The sequence below is a fragment of the Amphibalanus amphitrite genome, unplaced genomic scaffold (genome assembly GCF_019059575.1).
Source record: "Amphibalanus amphitrite isolate SeventyFive unplaced genomic scaffold, NRLGWU_Aamphi_draft 000163F_arrow, whole genome shotgun sequence".
NCBI classification, from domain to species: Eukaryota; Metazoa; Arthropoda; class Thecostraca; order Balanomorpha; family Balanidae; genus Amphibalanus; species Amphibalanus amphitrite.
Genome location: NW_024881658.1, coordinates 112,135 through 135,180, shown reverse-complemented (window position 1 = coordinate 135,180; position 23,046 = coordinate 112,135). Strand labels below are relative to the sequence as shown.

Here is a 23,046-nt window from a genome sequence, read left to right as displayed (position 1 = left end):
CATCTACCATCCACCGTCCACCTACCCCGGTATAACACTGTCCACAGCCCGCTGTCCACCGTCCACCTACCACGGTATAACACTTTCTGCAGCCCGCTATCCACCGTCTACCGTCCACCGTCCACCTACCACCGTCCACCGTCCACCATCTACCATCTACCGTCCACCTACCCCGGTATAACACTTTCCACAGTCCGCTATCCACCGTCTAGTGCCCACCGTCCACCTACCCCGGTATAACACTTTCCACAGCCCGCTGTCCACCGTCTAGTGTCCACCATCCACCGTCCACCTACCCCGGTATAACACTTTCCACAGCCCGCTGTCCACCGTCTAGTGTCCACCGCGCCCCGTCCATTCTCCAACATCCCCTATCCTCTGCCAACCGGCTGGAGGGTCTCACTGCAACCTACCCATCTCAAAGATCCGGCTCAACACCCGCCTTACACTAACTTATGCGTCAACCCCTTCCCCAACAAAAACCTTACCAGGATGTGCATTGTGAACGGATACAAAAATCGCGGCTTCTCCCGATAACATAGCACTGTGGTGATTGCACAGCTCATTGACATCTTCTACAAAGGTCAGCAGAATTAAGAATAACATTTGGTTTTAGAAGCACCAGTGACATCCAGATACCATGGTTAATGACATAGAAATTTAGAAGACCACCTACACAGCCATAAATGGAATTTGCCAGAGTTATTTACTGAATAAGCTCAATTGGCAATGCCAGAGGAAGCGCAAGTCTTCATTCCCTGGCTCTCTGAAAACGTCAGAGAAATGAGCACCACAATTACAGCGAAGCCTGTCGGTACCGAGAAATTAAACACCGGTTAGCGGAGGAGCTTTCACTCTCTATTACAGAGCCCAATCTACACGCTGGCTTTGACGGGCACTCCCTCCATCTACGAGAGACGGCGGCAGACCAGCCACAGCGCGACCACCGATGAAGTCATTCAGCGTCAGGAATATTGACGCGACAGCTAATGCGGCGGCGCGGCTCCCATTCCGGGCGATCACCACATGGTGGTGACGAATCGTGCCTCAGACCTCCCTCCCCAGAGCGCGCACAAGGGAGGATGGAACGGGCACGAGCCACGCCGGGGTACACGGCGGTAACCGGTCCACAGGACGGTTCTGGCAGCGACACGCCGCGTGTCTAACAAGGCGCCACCTTATATGGGCGGAGACCATTCCTGGCAGCGCGGAGCGGTGACGGACACCGGCGTCCCTGCAGACTGATGTCAGAACCGTGCCGTAACCGACCTCTAAATCACGGGCGACGAGCCCGGACCATCAGCCGGCACCGCGACACGACAGCATAATCACCGCGGCCTTGATGGGCGCCGGACGTAAACACCCGGGTCCATGCAGGTTTCCGATGAGCGCATACTGCGCGGGGGAGTACGGAACGCGGCTGCGGACCCGCGTCATAACGAACTGGGCCAACGAGCGACCATGAGCTTGTTAAACTCCCGGGTGATTATTCCGTCGAAATGGTCGGCCGAATGACCGTGTGGAAATCACACAACGCCCTGGAAAACGGCCAACTGGAAGCGGTAAAACGCTCCGGTGCGCAGCCAAATTGGAATAGTCAAACAGCGCTCCACTTCCTGTTGGAATGGACACGATCAGCGTATATACCGCACTGACCTCCGCACACGACACCCTCTGCGCCGCACGCCACGGGAGGAGCCGGAAGGCCCGGCGTACCGCGGCGGCGGCGGCGAGTGGTCAGTCGAGTCAAATACGCCTCCAAAGCCCACCCTCCCGGAGGAGTACTGTCCTCCAGCAGTCGCTAATATGGCGGCCAGTGAGCAGGAGTCTGACTCATACTGACGAGGTCATCAGATCAGGGGGAGAGCGGCCCACGCCGGTCACCCTTACCGAGCGAGAGAATTTCCTCTGAACAGCTTCAGTGAGGGCCCAAGCAGGGTTTCTGATATCCAAAAACACGTCCCTGGTGCCACGTATACTTTGCACTTCCTATCTGTTCACCACATTCCAGTGATGGGAAGATGACTAACACGGGTGGAGAATTGTGCTGGACTGGGGGTGCTCGAGCTCTCCCAATTCCACGCCGGCCACGCCGGCTTGGCTTTGGAGCCGCGGCCGGGCGGCGCGGGTCAAGGTCACCGCTAGGCGGCGGCGGATTTGCTGCGCCCGAGCACCCCCAGCTGGTCACAATTCTCCACCTATGATGACTAAGCTAGGCTATAACATACCTCCTCTGAGAAGTTGTAACGCAGCAGCTCATACTGACGTTTGTAGCACAAAAAGCTCTGGAAGAAACGTGCGCGTCCTCAGAGAACCAATACGGTTTCGCTCCAGCACGTGTGTGCCTTTAACCATTTTTTTTTTTACCTTTTTGGGGAGCAAATTAAGATGTCTGGTACACGGCGCAGCACTAGTCTATCGGAGCTGACGTGGTGGGATGTTCCGATGACGGATCCCTGCCTCTCCCAGCAATTCGTTTTACTTCTCTTCGTGGGCACACCGACGTCTGACGCTATTACCTCCTGTCATCATCCATCCCACGGCCCTGCCCACCGTGGCCGGCAAGGGCATGGGCGGTACCCAAACCATCGACGGAGCGGGGAAACCGATCGGTACCGGTCACAGACTCCATAAGGCGCCCGGAGTGGGCAGAGCCCCTCCCTGATAGCGGGTCTGGGAACGGGGCCGCCACCGCACTCCTCTGGTGGGGAGCGACACGGCGTGCGCCGCCCTCTGGTGGGGAGCGGACCGGCGACCGCCCCGCGCCGCCCTCTATGATGACAGGGCATGCATGGGGTGTGAGCCAGCCTGACCCTCCCCCACTAGCCAGCTCCGGCTACATGAGGCTGAGGGCGGCTGAGTCAGGATTATTATGTCATTCTAATCGCACCGATTACTATTTTCATCGCATGACATCAGCGGGGCAATATGGTAGTCAGCATGAGCGAATGGAGGTGAAAAAACGTACTAGCTGACTCAGCTTTCACTTATTCAATATTTGCCTCAACAAAGCAACCGCGTCAGCAGAGATGAGGTAGGCAGTCTAAAAAAAAATCCCACGAACGAAATCCGAAAACTGCGGTACTTCAATAGTCTGGAATATATCATAAACGTTGTGCAATTCCTTGAAGTCGCAAAGTTCCCCGTCCATTATCCATCCATGCCTTTACTGTAAGCGAACTCTTCATCCATATTATTATCGTTCTTGACCATTTAACATTATCGCTGTATGAACATTTACGTTGCTGAAAAATGAAACAATTCCCAACATTATCACATTCCGCACAACTTGTCAGATGTGACAATGTTGATGAATAGCAGCGCTGATAACTTATGATCTTATTGCTCACTAGCCAATGTACTTGAATATTGGTATACGGCCATCAGCCAACAATAAAAATATAATTAATGAGGAGACTCGAAGGCAGTCTTCCATCTGCAACAATGCGATACAGTTTGACACACTTATAATGAAGGGGCTAAATTGGACTCAAGAAACGGCAGCATTATGCTTTTGTATACCTACCTACTACCTAGCACCAAGAAAGGCTGCTTATGATCGAACTGGGTACAGGGTAGGTATAGTAGTGCCAGTAACAGCAATGACAGTCGACCACCGACCAAACACACCAGGGCGACACCTGTGAAACCAGTAGTTCTGACAACTCCCACCAGGTGGTCTCGAGGAACGAGGCATAATCGCGCCTCGGTGAAGTGAGCCAAAAATGTGAATTACATGAGGCCGCACAAGCGCAGAATCAATTCTTAGCAGCGCAAGGAGTGACATAGTTGCACTACTGATTAAACTTTAAACAGCACAGTCTATTCAGACCTACAAAGCACAACACGAAACATTTCCCATCTGTTCAACACGTTATCGTTACTGCACTCTTGATTTAATCTTACCATCGTCTGGCTGCTCCATTTAGCCCACTGTTCACTGTCGAATATCACAAAAACACTAACACTTCTGGCGCGGTATTGGTTTTCGCACCCTCACTGGGGATGCACTGCTGTCTGGCGGCCTCACACCCTGTCCTGGGAGCCGCTCCCCACCAGGTCCCGCCCGGGTCCCGACTGTGACAGGAACCGGCGTACGGCGAACTCAGGTGCGTCGTGCGCCGCCGCAGCCGCCACCGACGTCAATATTTACTGCCGGCATCAACAGTCGGCCAGACGGCGACGACAGTAACACCGCCTCCGCCTCCGCCGCCGCCGCCATCGCCGGGAAGCTGGAACCTCCAGTTTCAGAAGGTTCTCAGCCAGCCGAGCCGGAAGCAATTCAACCACTAAAAGTGCTGACTTCGTGGGCCATGTAGAAATCGACAATCGTAACACCCCAAGGGAGGCTGAAATAACTTCATCCCTTGCCAACTTGTTTCTCCTAGCTTGTCATCGTCCTAGTAGAAGAAGCAGCATATCGTAAATAAAACCACGGTGACTATAAATAAAACGACTACCAATGCACCTCCAAATAAGACAGCTAAAAGCACGGCTATATTGGAAGCCTTCTGCATTAATCACCAAGGTACGTTTGGTCGGGGCAGGAAGATGAGTATGAACTCCCGCTGACTCATGCAAAGTACAGACAGATCACCCTAGGGAACCCTGGATGAGCTCATTTGTTTGTGCTCCAGCATACACAGTCATGTGCGATCGGTCAACATTTGGACCGTCACTGAAGGCCTCGGTCAAAGGGGGCATTCACTGGCCGGGGCCAGGACCACTAGCGCCGCCTGCGGACGAACAGAGAAGCTGGGGACGACCCGGCGCCATCTGCCGGTCGGTGAAAGGTACGGTACCGCCATCAGGCCACTAGCGCCATCTTCACGAGCAAAACTGTCAGCCAAGTAATGTCACCTGGGATAGAGAGAGAGTACTAGGTCTCCGTGCAAATATCTGAACCAACTGCCATCTCGCCACTACTGCCCACAGAAATACAGCTACCAAGACAAGTCTCATTCACCGCACTTCGCCTGACAGCCACAAATGCGACCAAAAAACTCTCAGTCACTACCACGCACGTCAAAATGCCGCAGACACCGTTAAAACATTCCCGGGTCATTAATCCGGCCGGCGCTGTCGGACACGACGGGCCCCTGTTCCGTGACGTCACGCAGAGGCCGACCTCTGGCAGACGCTGACGGCGCGGTTTGGCGACCCCGTTTCTCGGGAGGTGACACCTGACTCAGCCACGGAGAGGACAACATGGTCGGTGGCACAAACACAGAGGGTGAGCTGAGGAAAGCTGGCCGCAAGCGATAGGCGAGTCCAACGCTGGCGTAAGTAGGTCCTACTCTGGAATAGGTAATTCCAACGCTGAAGTAGCAAGGCAAACAGCAAAAAGAGGATCCGTCGCGAGCTAGGGTCACTGGAGGACCCTTCACTCCGCCGTGTCATCCGGCGGGCAAACACAGGCAAGGCTATTTATACGGTACGAGAGGCGCCAGGTCTGTCTGCCATTCTGACCGACATTGGCTGGACATTAGTCTGGTCCGATGGGATTGACGATGACAATTGGATGGTTGCCGTTTGAACGACAATTACAGTGGACCAAAAACGGCGTTCCCCAAGCGTATGGCCGACTCGTCCTCCATGCAGAACACGCTATCCTAGAGCTGACAAATGGATGATAAATGAAGACGGAGATTATGAAGAAGACGGAGATTATGAAGACGGAGATGCTGAAGTTCGGGTATGGCTCGGTCTACTGGAACTCGCACTGTTGAGCAGTTCCTACACAGGTGACGGTGAACTGTTCTCGCAGTTTATACACAGCCACAGGTGACAGTGAGATGGACCGGTGCCAATGCCGGGCCCGTGCGGCCGAGTGGACAGTTGTCGGCACTATGACACTCCCAGCCACGGTCAGGTCTGCGGTTAGTGATGTCTTCAGTGGGGTCAGGATGGCGGTGTAGGAATGTGTGTGAATCTGCTGTGTATTGCTTGATTTATTTACTTACTTGTAGAATGTTAAACAGAGTTCTTGGACCCCGAGCTGTGTTGTGACCCATTTTGGCATCGTGCCAACTGGTATTTGACTCGAGCTCGTATTGTGTGAATGTGTTTGCAGTAACGATCGAAGGATCGAGGACGGGATCCAGAGCGGTCCAATACAGATCTGTCCACGGCCAAGTCTCTGAGGGGGCCAGGTGACCGAGGGGTGGCAGGGAGCAGATGTGGGCGATGGTGGCGCGAGCGGTGGCCGGGGGCCATCTGCGTCTACAATCAGAAACACTACATATATGTACCTACACTACATAAGCAATGCTATTGCTGCAGACTATGAAGAAGGCAATGACACGCAGACAGCGCAAAAAACATTGCAATGCCTCTCCAAAGAAACATTCCATTACCATCCATGAGTCACACATTCAATGCCTATATTGTATCATGGATACGAAGTCTTGAGAAGAGCAGCCGGATCAAGAAGCGGTGTAACCGTGCCCGCGTTTCATTTGCTACAAAAAATCTGTCCGACGGATCCGCTTACCAGACAATAATCCTTCAACAATACCGAGACATTTATTATCAGGGAATACCAGAACAACAGGAAGTCGGCTGAATACAATATCTGTTGAGCTAGCGCAAAGTAATGCCCCTCAAGACAAGTCTGAATCTGGAAACAACTCATTCCAGCAACCTGTGGTAAATGGACCACAGCAGCCTGTGGTCCCAACCGAAGAGTCAAATATGCCTGAAAAGTGAGGACGTACATCCTTATGGCTTCTAGGAAGTACATGCAGTGAACAAAATTCAGCAGCTTGAATCCCATGTGGAATTTATTCCATTAACTCCACAACTGTCATACACTATTCAGTAGCCATTTAACCCACTCTGTTTACAACCCCACCCATGTATTGTACCAGTCTGCCCCACCCCGCCGACTGCCGAGTAACTTTGTCTCCCCGTCCCCTGTGGGACTCACCTGCACGGAAGATCTCGCCGCATCCGTCGCAGCGCGTGGCGAACTGGGCATCGTAGCAGGGGCCGCAGTAGATGTTGTCCGCCTTGGAGCCGAACTGCTTGTCCACCAGCGACATACGGCACTTGTTGCACAGGAAACACGCCTCATGCCAGTGCTTGTCCTTGTAGCTCAGGTCCTGACGGGTGACAGAAAAAGGGCGGTGGTCAGTGATTTAGCGCAGAACACGGATTCACGTGCAGACAATCAGAACATGTACTACGGTTATCGTAAAATGTAAGCGGTTACTGCCTTATTTGAACGGTTTTAATGGGAATGGTGCATGAATTTAAACTTGCATGCATGAAGCCATCCACAGATGACAAACCAGGATCAATGTTTGTCCTGCACATTCACCCCCTCCCCCCGTCGCCGGTTTCAGCTGAAGTTGCTCTGCTATACGTGCTGAATTCACATACTTTGCATTATGCAAGAAGCCCATTTAGGTATATATCCTCACAAGCTATATGTACACAACAAATGCATCTGACCACTAAGAAGTTCCGCGGTGCATCGGATACGCCTGGGAAATCTGCCAGTACTTCCGCTCCCAGAAGAGCGGAAGTGATGCCATATTCCACATTCAATACGGCCCCACTCAGTCATATTCAAACTCGGCGAAGTCAGAGTTAGGAGCCATACCCCCCATATCAGATCCATATCCCCTTAGTCAGAATAACGACAGACTTGGTCGAGTGTCGTGTGTGGGCTGTAACCCACTAGGTCGCAGCCGGCATAAAGTATCGATCACACTGTGCAGAGATGGCGGCAGAGAGACAGACAGACAGGCGGATAGACAGACGGACGGACACGCGATCAGCACCCGGAGACGGTGCGACAACCTGACCGTCCGCTGATCAAAAAGCGCACCGTTCCGGCAGTTAATGACCGGGGAGGTATATATTTATACAGATCTGGTATCCACGCGTCTACGTAGACAGAGCATTAGGCATCGGCGTGGACAGGCTGACAGTGTGAATGGAGGATCCACCTACTGATTATTTTATATTGGTATTGGTTGAGCTATTCACTACCCTGTTACCGTTGCTCCATTCATCATATCAAAGGGATGTCAATAAGGCTCCGAGGTAATTTCAACTATGATTCACAGTGCATTCAGATGTTTTTTTATATCTCGTTCATGTTTGTTTGCTGCCTTCTTTTTTTTTTTTTTGTCCCACTGAAGGGTTAGTTTATTTTCCATTACATACACAAGTACAGCTGCACGTATCACTATCCCTGCGATACTGTCTCTTTCTACTTGAACAAAACAGCCGTTCACAAAGGAAACAAACGTAAATACATAAAATACATATAAATTGTAAGTCTAAATACTTCAATAGAAATAAATAAGTTGATACAGTCTGTGTGTGTGTGGGGGGGGAGGATGTTGGAGTGTGTGTGTGTGTGTGGGGGGGGGGGGTGTATGTGTTAGGGTGTGAGTGTGGGTGTGTGCGTGCTTAGGTGTGTGTTTGGGTTTATGATTGATGTAAAAGTGCACGTGCTCACTGGCACGATGAGATTTGCTGTTATCGGAGAATGTGCCCCAATGTTTTCCACTTCTGCTCAAACTGGTCAATTTTATCATTAAGGCGACTGGCAAGATATTCTTTTTGAGCTTCGTATCTTATTGCTGTCGTCATATGTTCTATACTTGGTTTCTCGCCTTTATTCCGAGCTTTAAAAATTACTGCTTTAGATATTGTTGTTAGAAGTGTTTGAAGTGTATTATTGTCTTGGGGAAAAAACCACGATCGCACGTCATTTTGAAAAGATATGTCATATTTCATGCTGAGAACTCTAGCTGTGTTATTAATGAATGTCTGCGTTACTGGGCAGTGCCAGAATAAATGTGCTACTGTTTCTGAATCCCGATTGCAAAAAGTGCAGGCTTCAGTACTAGATATTTGAATATTGTGTAAGAATGTATTTGTGCTTATTATTCTGTTAACTATTCGATAGTGAAGGTATAATAAATACACAGATTTCGTTGCCTGTTTCAGTTGAAACATGCTTCCGACTTGGAAGCAACCAACGTCGCGGGTCCATTTGTGTTTTAACCTGTCATCTGAAACTTTATATTTCTCATACATGGCCTTGACTAGTAGCGTATATATGTACTTATTGACTTTTGGTTTATTGAGTACTATTTGTAGCCGGTATGGTATGTTTGGTCTTTGAAACATTACATTTGTTGCTCTTTTGACTTCAGAGGGAATACTTCGAATCAGTGATTCGTAGGTTAGGAATGACATGGAAATTCGATATTTGGTTTTTATTTCTTCCCTTGTTAGGATGTTTCCCGTATTTGGATTGAAGAGATCGCCAATAAAGCTTAGCCCTTGCTTTTCCCACGAAGTCACGATCGAGTCACGATTTAGTTTTGTATAGCTCACATGAGAATAGCGTTAGATATCAGATTCATGATACCAATAAAGCATCCTGTCAATGGAATTATTGAGGATCTTGTTACCATGCTCACCTCTGATAGTGGTTAAAATAACTTCAGTCGTATGAAGATGTAATGCATTCATTCAGGCGTAATCCTGTATTATGCACGTCTGACAACATCCCTACATTTGAGGCCAAACTGGACCAAGTTCAAGCACACCCTTCAGTGACTTCTAGAATATAAATAGCTCTTTGAAGCATACCACCCTCGTTTGAATTTAATCATTACGTCAGCAGGAGTAAGTAATATGCACAAAGTTCCCTCACCGTTCCGCCGTGAACAGATGGGATACACTTAGATCGCTGCGGCAGATAATTGCACGCTTCTTACCCCCGGATTTGTGGCACTATTTCCGGGAACCTGTCTCTGCGTGACAGGTGACAAACCTGATATTCAGTGGTCTCGACTCCACAGCTGTAACACGAGCTAGCACTCAAAACCTAAAAGCACTGGACGAGCTCGTGGTGAAAATGAATTGGATGAGAGAGCAATCGCTCATTTAGACAGAGTCCAGTATCTGACACGAGCGAAAACAAACTGCAAGTAATTACAGACTGCAAGTCGAACAAGAAAAAAACGAGTTTTCACATTATGACCGGAAACCATCCCGTCACACCCGAGCTTTCACCGATCAAAGCTCCTCCCAGACCTCCCCGCCCTCCCCCTCTGCGTAACACCCAACAGTCGAAACCAATCAGCACCGTCGCAGCTGGCCGTGTTTTCGGACAGTGCGTCGGGCTCGCCGCCCGTCCGAGCGGTCCCCGGGGGACGGACTGGAGAGCCGGCTCCGGTAGAGCAGTCGAGTCGGAGAGAGGGCACGCCCTTGGGCGGAAATACTCGGTGCAGAGCAGAGGAACGCTAATGTTCCCTAAAGCGTGAATACGACAAGGCTACTAGCCAGAGGTGGTTGGCTATTTCTGGAGGTGATTTAGAGTCATAATCCGATTAATATCTACATACTCGTATATAGCTTCCACGTTCAAACTCAGCCGAGCTTACAGTTCCACAGGATATTCAGTCAATAGAGGATCGTTCTTCCTGACCCTGGCATAAGTCTCTTCCCTGAACTCTGACAAGCCGATGGACCTACCAAGCTTCCGCTGAGTCCAACACTGCCTGACCCATATCACTAAAATAGATGGCGGCGCAAACATGCTCACAGGTTTGTCCATAGTACCTCTCTCCCGTCCGTACCATTATGGCCATGCTTGACAAATCAACGTCATCAACGATATATCTCCACAGAAAATTCCCTATTGTCTATCGTAGCGCCTTTCGAGGAGCTGACGCAGTTTCAGCCTCCCAACCACCGCTGTATCCCCTCTCGGCCGTCCAGTCCGGGCCGCCTTCCCATCCGGCGGACGCTGTATTTGTGCCCGCTGAAAGCCGAGCGTCGTCCGGCATTTGTTACGTCTACAGAAAAGATAAACCGTGGCCGGCATCCAAGTCGAACCACCAAGAGTCGCGGATCGAGTGGGAGGGCCTGACGTGGAGGAACGAATAGATCCGTATTACTAGGGAGAATAAAGGGGTTAGCAAATACTGTAATGCACCAGTGGCATATGACTAACTCACTGCTCCACTGCTGAGAATGAGCTAGTATTCAAGAGTTAAACCCGATTTTAGAGTTCATTCAGCAGACGGTGCTTCTAAATTAAGTGCATTGCTATTTGCTGCACATAGATGTAATGTCAGGCTCGGCCACGGTGAACCGTTTTAAAATGATGACATGCAGGACTAAATGAGGGATACTACCAGATTCAACAAACGACGAACTACAAGTGCTCAAAATGTTACCGAACGGACTGCACGGGTTCGAAACCAAAGTGGAGCGTTTCGTATGCAAATCGTATCACCATATGTAAATCATTCTTGGAACCATAGTCCGCCATACTGGTATAAAATCAGGATATTTTTTCCTTTCCACTCCGTGCACTGCTAACTACACTGCTTAGGGCTTAGAAACGGACATTACTGAATTTCAGTACGTTTATCTTCTGCTGACGGTGACGGGAAATAATCAATGGCCGTAGGTATCAGACATAAAAAGATGAAGAAACCAATAGCGGCAGATCAAACGGTGATCAGCGATCAAAAGAAAAATGATATTGTTTGGATTAGCATCACCTTTGAAGTAAGCGAGTAAGCTCAACGGATTCACGGGCAAACAAAACCTAGCTCAATTCACGTGACCAGCTAGGACTTAAGCCGTAGAGAATCGACTTCAAAACAACTTCAGACATCATTCCTGGTTCCAGGGGATTCACAGGGAGTTCTAAGAATGCCTGAGCCGGTACGCTTATGCAGTTTTTGCGTTAGACCATTCCTCGACCACAGCCGTTTCAGCAGGTAACTGGTAACTGTAAAAAGGTCCGCAATACTGACATGACTGACAAGCTGGCCCGATAAAATGGTGCGTGCAGCTACATTATTTTGTCGTACTGTTGCAGGTTGCCCGTTACCTGTCAAGAGATCATAGCCAATGCGAAGTTACTGCAGGATGAACGAAATAACCGCAAATTCCTAAAGAACATCTATCTAACATTGTCAAGGTAACAAAGCTCCATTCTAATTTTCGAACATGTAACAGAATATGTAAAAGAAACTAAGAGAATTATTAAGTGATGATTTATTGATTATTGAAATAGCATTTTCAATCGCCGTTATATTGCTACATTGCTATACATACACCCATACTTTGCCGCCCATGTTGGTATCTTTCACCATGGACAGCGAAATCGATTTATTTTTAAGCAAGTAGACAATAGCAGTTTTCACGACGGGCTATTCGGCGAGTGCACCTAATTTGACCAAATCTACACCTAATCTCTTGAACAGCAAATATCTTTATCTTATGAATTTGTTTCAGTGTTTTAATTGATGATACTCTCCGATAATATGACAAAGCACTAAGCAGGCATATAAACAATTACTGTAACCCTAGCTAATAGCTACTAAGAGACACACTGAACCTACATAATTTGACCACAAATGCACCTAATCTGCACCAGATGTGCACCAAATGTGTACCAGATGGCCGTCGTGAAAACGGCTATTATAAATGCTTTATTAAATAAAACAAATGTTATTTAAAGAGAAGGGAACTGTATTCGGCTGAGTTATCTGCGTAAAAGACAGTGCCTTCTCTGCGCCCTTCTGACCTGTGATGGCAGCCCATCTGCTCCTTTCCCAGCCAGTCTGTGACAGGCAGCCCACCGTGACCTGTGACCTGAGTCGCTGTCACGGCTCATCACGGTCCACCCGTGACCCGTGCCGTGTCTGTGAACCGCCCGGGACCGGCGATCCGCGGACTTCCTTCCCTCCACTCCCCTCGCCCCTTCCCCAGACCCTCCCCGGCCTGACTCGTCGAGCGCTGGGCCGGCAGGTCGAAAATAGTCGACCTCCGTCGGGCGCCGCACAGCCCTCCCTCTCGGCTGGAACACCGGCACGGCGGAGCGAGGGAGCGAAGGGCAGGGAAGGGCACAAGGTGAGCCCACTGCGGGCGCGGGACTGGGAAGGTTAAAACTATGCCGAGGATAACGCAGAACATGAGTAATGGCGACAGAAAATGATCGGAATCGGATAAAGAGTTGAAAAAAAAAACAGGCGCCCACTACACTGAACAAGGTAAAGATGAAAAACAAAACTTAACAGAACATTTAACCAAACCAGGCAAGTGAATAACTCAAAATAAATCAGCGCCAACCTTTAAGAGCTGATATTTTATATCTTTAAGCAACCAAGCCACTTGACTCCATCCTATGAGGCCCCTTGATGCTATACTGACAAGACAACAGATCACAGTCGTAACACTGGCTCTCCCGATACAGCTAAGAATTTGGCAGCACTAGCATTGACAACTGCCGACTCCTCACTACTCTCTCTGGTCCATTCCTACCACTGCCACGTCTGATCGCAGCAGACGCACACGAATAGCCCCGGTTTGCGCACAGGTGGCGTATGCAACGCTCACCTCACTCCAATAAGAGATGGACTCTGAATCGTGGCGTAACAGCACAGCCAGTTATGGAACAATACTGAGTCAATGGACTGGTCATAGAGAGCTAATGGCGCCGGCGCCGCTTTACGATCATCCACAAATAACTCAGCACCCGGCTCGACTGAGGTCTCGTCTCTCGGCAGCGTCCGTATATCGGAGCCATGCAGCGAAGTGGAACGCACCGGTCACAGTGTTAATGCTAACAGAACGGCGCGTCTGTCTGTCCGTCAGTTTGCCTGATGTCAGCCCGTCTGTTTCTGCATGACGGTATCGTCTTTAGAGACCTGACCGGCTCTGTCGCTCGGATCACATCTCCACAGAAAGGGACGAACGCCCTGGTGACGTCATCCCCGACCGGGCGGCGGCGGCATAACATCGAGTTGCGTCATTGAAGCAATTCCGGCTGTCAATGCCGCCCACGTACGTCGCAGACCGACGCACCGCGCCGCGCCACGCCGCAGTGCGCCACGCAGGTGCGTAGAACGAGGAAGGCGTTTTAGCTCGCGCCGGTGACACTGATTGAGCGATAAGTGGTGTCGGGCGCGGGTTGAATGGCTATTACATGCGGTTACTGGCCGCTTTATTCGAACACAAAGTGTTAATCGAGTGGTTTGGTCGTTGAATGTCCATTGTTATTCTTTTTAGAAAGGTGTGATACTTATGCTGCTTTTACGATTGAGGTTTCAACTGCAAGATAAATTGCCAATTGGACTTATTTGGAGCCAGATCCGATAAAACTTCTCCAATTTTGCTTCTCAATTGTAACGTCTGTCAAGAAGGATAGATAATTCTTTACCTGAGTTCTTACATCCAGCTCAAGAAGCGGAGCTCCGTCAGAGTCGATACCGATAACTCAACAAATGGAGTCCATATCGCTAGTTACCAGTCCATACCGCTTGCTCAAGAATCCGTGCTTATCTCGGAGCGGCTAACTCAGGAGCTCACCTTGGAGTTATTACCGCTAGCCCATGTAACTGAGCTCACCTTGGAGTCGACATCGCTAGCTCGGCTCAGCTCACTTGGAGTCGACATCACTAGCTCAGCTGGGCTCACCTTGGAGTCAATACCGATGAGCCGGTTGCACTCGTCGCAGGTGTTGGCGAACACGTTCTCGTAGCATTTGATGCAGTAGGGGTGGTCGTCGCGCAGCACGTACCGCTGGCCGGTGAGCGACTCGTCACACTGCCAGCAGCTGAAGTGGCCGCTGTGCCAGTCCTTGTTCATCGCCTTGGTGTACTCGCCACTGAAAATCAACTGAAAACACACACAAAAAGGAGAAGCATCAGATAAACGGCCATACCCAGGAAGAACATATAGGAAACGGGTCAGACATCAATGAAAGATAATTGAGTTCATCGAAATGAGAAACGAGTGATGGAACTCACAAAGGGGGTCTACAGAGGGATGCGAGACTTCGTGTAGGGACTCTACGGAAGCAACGAGTGCACTGGGAAGTACACGCGCCTGTTACTCTGATATCCAGCTAGGGAAATAAAGCTAAAAGCTGACAGCAATAAATATTTGTTTCTCATGGGTCCCGTAACAAAACTTCATTGGTATGGGCAAAGCAAATCAAGTAATGAAAACGAATGGCCTCTGCTACCGAGGGATATAAGAACCGGTTTATGTGAATGATTCACCACCCAACCAAAACTGCCCAGACGTCCCTCATGATAAAATCAGGCAGCTCAGTCAAATTCGTGACGCTGCCACTCTTAACTTCATCATCGACAAAGCGGCAACACTACGACCCACAAAGGTCTGCTCGGACAGTTCGACCGCGGCTGAAGCCGTTCGTGCCCTAACCAAGCATAACAAAATCACGGTCATAAGCGGCTGATGAAACGCGAATGTTCAGGCGATTGATTGGCTGAATGGCGGATGGGTTCCATTCAGCGGGCCAAGGGGGCCTGATTAGGGCACGGTCGGAGCAGCGCCGCCTCAGACCACCGGTCGATGTCTCATTGTTTGCTCTCGGGCGGGCAGGCTTTGATGCGTTAAATGCCAGTGTGTTTTGCTAGATCCTGCTGCCAGAATTGGACACGCTCTCACGCAAACGGCGTCTGGGGGAGTGCTGTTTTCTTAGCGGTGTTCTTCTCCTGGCAATTATGCATGTAGTGGGAAGTGGGTACTGGGATCTATCTAGAAAAGGAGAGCCCGCAACTAAGCTGGATTTGCACCTACTTCTCTGCCCGCTCTAAAGTTTAAAGCTCAAGGCGACGAGACCAGTGCGAGCCGCTTTCAGCTGGTCTCGATGTACGCCAGCCGACGCGTCGGCTGACGCTTACCACGGTCGCGACGGTGGTAAGCTTCAGTTAAGATGGAAATAACATCGCAGCAGATCCGTAACAAATTGAAAGTGGGTCTTTTTAATAACCGCCAAGCGAAAACTTCTCTTCCGCAAATAACACCACCAAAACAATCCCTGAGCTACCTGTTGCATTTATCCGCCGAGGTTCACGCGAGCTTCGCATCTTTTGAGTTCTGGAAGCCACTTTAGATTCCTCGACTGTCCCTGTCCATGCTCACTTCTGCCTGAACCTCTCCATAGCCATCTGAACTGCCAAGCCCGCTTTGTGCCGATTACGAAACCCCGGCACACCGTTCTGTGCACCACAATGACACGTCACTGGACGGCGAACAATGAACGAGGATCGTCTGGACCGCTGCCTCTGCCGGCGTACACAGGCGCCAGAGGGAAAGCTCCGGGATCGTACACGGTCGCGCCCATCCACAGCGCACAGGCCCGGGGACAGGACGGACCATGCAGACGGGCAGACGGGCAGGCGAAGGCCGCCGAACCAGTCGACGAGGCCAGCACATCGACAGACACTTGGCCGGGCCTCTACTCAGGGATTACTTCAGGGCTGACGAAGCCGGGTATAAGGCTCAAAGCTACAAAACAAGAGGATTAACGTCTATGGCATAACTAAGATCACTTGAATCGAGCCTAGTGCAGTTTTGATGTTGAGAAGCTTTTTAGAGAGCATAAGAACCAGTTCTTCCAACTTAAATGTATCTTTCTTGGCTGCTATTCCAGTTCCCTTAGCTATTCTAAGGGAGAACTTTTGTCATCAGATTACCAATCAGGACTCGGTCCCCGCTCGTTTTAAATGCAAAGTGACCCGCATTCTCAGTCTCGGTGCAGCCGCGCTGTGCAGCCCCTGCATTCTGACCTCAGCGCGTGGACACGGGGCCAGCAATGGCAGCGCTGTGACTCAGCCGTCATCGATACCGTCGGCTCAGTCGGCCAGCACACTGTCCGGTCACTCATTTTTTTCAGCCTCAGTTGAGCAGTGAGCAGCCACGCTGGCTAAGCTGTCCAGCGCTCAGACACCGCAACGGCTATACATACACCTAACGTAGGCGCCAGGCATCTATCCGTCCCGTTTCTTCGTACTCCGATCAGTCTCATATTCCGTCCACTGGCAGCACGAATCAGTCAGCATCCGTCACTCATTCTCGGAACTCGCGACTCAGAATCACTCTCATTACAGTATCGCAGTCAGTAACCAGCCGCGGGTCTATTTTTTCACTCTGTAGCCTTTTTCGGTCCACCACCGTCTTCCGCTTACATCGCCGTTACATACCTCTATCTATTCGTACTGTCGCCTGTTCGCAACGCTATCAGCTCAAAAATTCAATCCGACGACAGAAATTGACATCGGTTCAGACCGACGACGGGTATTGAAATCCTCTGACATCCCTGACATCTGCGACTTTGTGAAAGCCGTACTGGCTTCAATGGCTTCCCATCCAGTCTGTTGCGATTAATGTGCCACGACTGGTCTACTGTAGCCTGTCTACTATATAGACTCACGGACAAGAGCTGATGGTCGTCTTTCCGCACTTAAGATTGTAGAAACCTCTGTCTGAGCCAGGCAGCTGGTCAAATCAGAGCCAAGCAGCTAGCAAAGTCAGAGCCAGGTACTGGTAGAGAAAGGCAGCTGGCAATATAGAGACAGGTGGAGCTAGGCAGCTGGTCACACCGTAGCCGAAAACTGGACAAACGTGATATTTCGGTCCGGCTAAATAAGCCGCCTCACCTCAGAGGGCCCTTCACTCTCCATACGATACCGTGATAATTGAACTGTCATCTCAGAAAGTGCAGCAGGCCTTCGAGCGTTCAAGTCGACTGCGAATCTATTCAAGTGACAAGACACTTTCTGTGTCCCAACCAAAGATGTCAATCGGATACCAACTTTTTGGTATACCGATACTAAACCGATACCAACTTGGCATTTGGTATTTGAATCTTAATGTGATTGGTAACTTGTTGGTATCATTAACCCTCACTTATGTATAAGAGGCTAAGAAATTGGTAAAAAGTTGGTATTTTCCTCATGCTCCCAAGTTGGTTTGGTTTCGGTATTTCCCAACGTTTTTTGTTGGTACTTAATTTGTATCGGTATTCCGATTTTCCGTAATGGACGTCACTTACGGAAACGTCTGGGGATAAATGAGATATTCACCGTAGCAAGCTTGCTAAGCAAAATATTGCAATATTGCATGAATGTAAGAGCATTTGTGGCATTGCATTGTAACAAAATGAATGGAAAAGCCTACATACCGGTAAGTAGGGATTTTACTAAAAAAAAAACTTTGAAAAACATAAAATATTTTTGCATCACCTATAAAACAATTCCCAATTCTTCATTTTATAAATTAACTTTGAAGCGACCTTCTCCTTGATATTATGTCAAAAATGAAAGAATTATTTACATGTGCATTCGGGCACAGCCCATCATCAGATGTATATTTGAAAAGACAGCATATACATCGTCACAAAAACAAGAATCGACATTTCAAATTCAGCTCGTGAAAATGACACATCTCCTTCGCGCCGTATGGTACCTATCTATATAAAACACACCTATAAACACACACATAAGCACAATTTTGGGGCACATACATACGATAAACTTGTTCTCACATGATACGCCACGAGGACAGATTTTCGTTCAGCCCAGGTTTTCTTTCCCTTATGTACAGTGATTCAGTAATTTTCCTATCCGGATGGTCCCTAGTTTTCTTCAAAATCCTAATCTCCAGTGGCGGGTCAGCCAGCTTTTCTGCCTTCGACATCCCCGCGTGACACTCTGAAAAATGGTCACCGATCGGGGTAAGCTGTGTCTCGTTGGCAGCACACCTCAAATGCTCATTGTATCTAAGGCGCAGAGGCCGTTTCGACTCGCCGATATACTTAGCTCCACATAGCGTACAGGAGAGCTCATAAACCACGTTTTTGTCCGTGCACCTACCATTCTGCAACCTCCTGCAAGTGTTGCAGATCCTGTTGCCCGAAGGGCACGGTGGATCGCCAAACGATGAATGCACTAGCTTTTGTTTCAATGTCTCTGGCGTGTATGAGGCCACCGTAACATCCAGCCCAGAAGCACGAGCCGCCTTCTTCACCTTGCATAGCACAGTTTCATTGACATAAGGCAAAAGAAGGATCCCGCCAGACTTGTGACCTCTTCCTGCTCTTGCGCCCTGCCCCTCCCTACCATCAGCGCCATGGGCAGCGTCGGGGACATCCCTAGTCGTATGTCTCCCTCGCCCTCCACGAGCTCCTCTACCGTCTCTACTGACCCTACGCAGCCGCTCTTTTCTTTCCACTTGTCGCCGAGTGCTTTCATTTTTGACATAATATCAAGGAGAAGGTCGCTTCAAAGTTAATTTATAGTATTATCAATGCTCCTTGCAAAAGCACTACACGATAATTCTTCATTTTGTTCAATTTCATTAAGGACAGGGAACACATTTATCCAGCATCAACACGGGAGGTGGTACAAGTTCATTATCAGGATCCATGGTTTTCACGACCGTCGAGATAAATGACTAGCCATAATGAGGATAGCCACGGGAAACCTATCACACTTCGATTGTCTGTCAAATGGAATCGCTCCATTACAGCGAACCATAACAGCCCAAGGCTAGGTCTTTATTATTTTACTTTGACGCTGTCTCTAAGTAATTCGTTGAAGCTCCCAAGATCAATGTCCATGGTCTTGGCTTAGTCATAATTGCCCACTCCAGAATCCAAAATAGAGATTCAATTCTCGCCATGAGAGGAGTAACCACGTGCTAGCACGTGGACAATACGAGTGACCGTGAATTAACTCCAGCATGTCAAAGCTAATTATTTCAGCGGACCTGGCTAAAGGAACAAAATACTGCCTCTCCAGCCTGTGTCGATACATGTGGATGGTCTCACGACACATGTCTGGTACAGGGAGTGCCCCGACACGAGCGGCGACCCGCGCCGAGCCCTACCCCCCTCCCACCTCGTCTGGCCCCGTGGTGTGCATGCAATGCCCAAACAAGTAGCGTCAGGACGCTGGAAACCCTGACTGACAGGGGTGGTGGAACGCTGTGGTATAGGGGTGCGGTGCGGGGGAAGGAGGCACCAAGAGGTGACTATGGAGACAATAGAGTGAAGGGACTGAGGAGAGGAGAGACACCAGGAAAGACCAGGTGAGAGTGTAGGGACGAATAGAGAATGAGGATGGGGGAGAGAGAGAGAGAGAGAGAGAGAGAGAGAGAGGGGAGAGAGGGGAGAGAGAGAGAATGAGTGCGAGAGAGAGAGAGAGAGAGAGAGAGAGAGAGAGAGAGAGAGAGAGAGAGAGAGAGAGAGAGAGAGAGAGAGAGAGAGAGAGAGAGAGAGAGAGAGAGAGAGAGAGAGAGAGACGAAGAGGTGATTGCATGAAAGATGGAGCAAAACAAACGTATCCCTGCGTGACGCATCGGAAAGCACAAAAACAGGATCAAAACTGGAGGCAAAAGGCAGAGACGAAAAAACTGACAAAGCGATAAACAAGTCGTGCGTGTCGTTTTGATGATGAATTCTGAGACTAAATGCGCTCTGCATTTGAAAGTTTGTTTTGCATGCCTTCTAAATGAACACAGCGGGCGAAATTCGATATTGAGTAGCTGGCATTTAGCCCGAGTTTTCTGTGTGTTGGCCGCGGCGCCAGCGCGGTGTGTTTGCTGCACTCGAGTCGGGTCGGCCGGTGGACGCAGATGGGAGGCAGTTGGCACCGGCAGGCGCGCGCACGAGCGGCCAAACCCCGACCGACCGACAGCAAGGGTCGAGACGAACGGCGCCGTTGCGAAACAGATTAGCATGACGGTGGGAGACGGTCGGGGGCTGACAGAAGAACTGAGAGATGCCGTGACCACCAGCCGGATGGTGTATCGAACTTCAGGAGGGTCAGAGAGACCGTATACAATAGATAAAGGTACGGGCTGATATTGCAGATGCCCTACTGCATCCCTGCCCGCGAGTCGACAATTAGCATTACGGCAATCCGCAATACAGAACCAGTGAGCTTACATGAAAAACCCTTCTTTCAAGAACGGCGACATAATGTTGTAAACAAAATAAGACGCTAGGTTTTACCCATGTTCACCAAATGCTCAGTGCACATAAGCTTCATTAAAAGAACATAAAACATTAGGCAATATAAGCAATATGCATATTATATCTTTTTGAGAATCGTGCTGCACGTTCTTGCACGATGCACAATGCATGCGACGTTTTCATGTCACGTTTATATATCATGTGCATTCTGCAGGTTATATGGGAACACTACACAGCTGCAAGATAGCATCACATTGCATTGCATAATCCTTTACGAGAAGAGACTCGGACAGATGACGGCTCGTTATCGAGCTTTAGTGCTTTTCACATGCACATGAAGCTGATAACAACGAGCTCCAAAGAAAAACAATACAAATATGGTCGATTAGATACTCTGCTTCTAAAAGGCTAGTTTTCACCATTTTAAAAATCAGTGGCAGCTTTTAGCCTAGCTGGATTTATCTTTTCGTCAGTATCGGTAGTGCACCAGTGTTTTATTCTCGGTCTTTGGCAGCTAGTCGGCATATAAACAAATATCCTCCGATCCAGCGCAGGGCGGTGTGTGAGCCGCTGTAAATCACTCGTCCTGTCCGCCGCTCCGGACACCAGTCGAGGTATGCACCGTGTGCACAGGCTCTGTGACGTCACAGCATTTCATCAGCCTCGTGAGCGGCGGGGATACGGCCTGTCCATGGGCAGACCACCGCTATGTCGCGATCAGGACACCTCTTCGGCGCATAGAGCGGCCACACTGCTCCCCCTCTGTCAGCGACGAGAGTTTAATTAGGGCCGTCCCAGACGAGATAGCCATGTTGAGGCAGTGACGAAAAGGTTAAAGTTGAACTTAATTAATCAATAGGATGAAACTGGAAAAGTTTAGCCCTCGCCACTCGGCTCATAAAATTTCAGGTCCGTCTCCTGAGCGGTTCCCTGTAGAGGCAGTCGCCGGTCGGCGAGCCGAAATAGCAGCTACTCGGGGAGCGTGAAGTTGCCCTGTCACGCCTGGCAAGATCTGAGGGACCGAAATATCTCGCCCGGCCACGAGCTGCCCATATCACACGGGATCACCACAGGTGTAGGTTTCTCATCCATGCTGAATAATGGAAGAAATGCCGCCACGCAGCACGTTCGTGTGCTCTCCTCGGAACACAAGAACTTTAAGTTCATCTTTACTATTCAAGTATAAGAAAAGCGAACATTATTTCTCGGTACTGTTATGCATTTCCGTCTCGTTGCAGTTTTCCTTTATACGTGCAAGTGTTCGAGAATGAAACGTAATGCGCAGGAATTTGAACTTCGAAACCTTACAGCGAAAGGAGGCGTGTTGAAGTTGAGTTTGGTACAGCCGGGCAGCAGTGGCCATTCCACAGCTATCGACAGCTCGTGGTGTGCAGAGGGGACTGGGACGTGCAGCCGCCGTCTCTCGCCCGGGCGGGTTTGTTTACGGTCGGCCGTGGCGCGGCGGGACAGGTCGGCAGCGTACCGAGCCACCAGACAGGCCCGGAACCTCACCGAGCTCCGGACCCGCCCCTCAGGTCGGCCACATACCAAACCGCCAGACCGGCCCGGAACCTCATCGAGCTTCAGACCCACCCCTCAGGTTGGCCGAAGAAATGGAGCAAGAAGGGGCATGTGACATTGGCCCGCGGCTCACCCCTCAGGTTCGTCGTGGGATATGGTCCCGTCCCTCAGGTCTGTTTGGGGAATCGGTCACAGACCACCCCAAGAGTGATGGGTCACAGCCCGCCCTCAGGTGAATGGGTCACAGTCAGGTCTGTTGAGAGATCTGCAGCGTACCCCTCAGGTCTGTTGAGAGAATGAACCACAGTCGCCCCTCAGGTTCTGAGGAAATGGGTCATAGTCCATACCTCAGGTCCGCGAAAAGGGTGGGGGCAGGGAGAGCTCTAGCACGTCGTAAGTACATACACCTCACGCCTCATAAGGCACGGCATGAGCACTTTGGACCCGGACGAGCCGGCGTGCACGTGGCATGATTCGCTCACTTCGTTGGTTGAAATGCATTGCATGATTTGCTCATGCCGGTGCGATAAAGTCGGGCAGATGCACGGCTCAACGCTCAGACCGTGAATGGATAACGACTATCAAATGTCAACAGTCAACACATGAGGAGGGCGCTACCGATGTCCTCAGACGGAGGCATTGAGTGCACCCGGTGGAACGGAGGACGCGACTGGAGGTCACAGGCGGGGTTCGGCCGGCCGGCCGCCGTCCACTCACCAGAGGGAAGGTCAGTAAGAGCGCCCCGG

At 50.1% G+C, this 23,046-nt stretch overlaps 1 protein-coding gene across 2 annotated transcripts in view; it reads right to left on the bottom strand.

Annotated features, from left to right (window-relative positions):
• The window catches only part of LOC122383409 (four and a half LIM domains protein 2-like), a 154,899-nt gene that overhangs the window by 20,486 nt on the left and 111,367 nt on the right, over nt 1-23,046 (bottom strand). For both annotated transcript variants that reach the window (XM_043369770.1, XM_043369771.1), the window contains 2 exons: nt 14,470-14,670; nt 6,929-7,103 (listed from right to left, as the gene is read on the bottom strand). In XM_043369770.1, the coding sequence (XP_043225705.1) occupies nt 6,929-7,103; nt 14,470-14,670 (376 nt within the window). The remainder of the gene's footprint in view (nt 1-6,928; nt 7,104-14,469; nt 14,671-23,046) is intronic.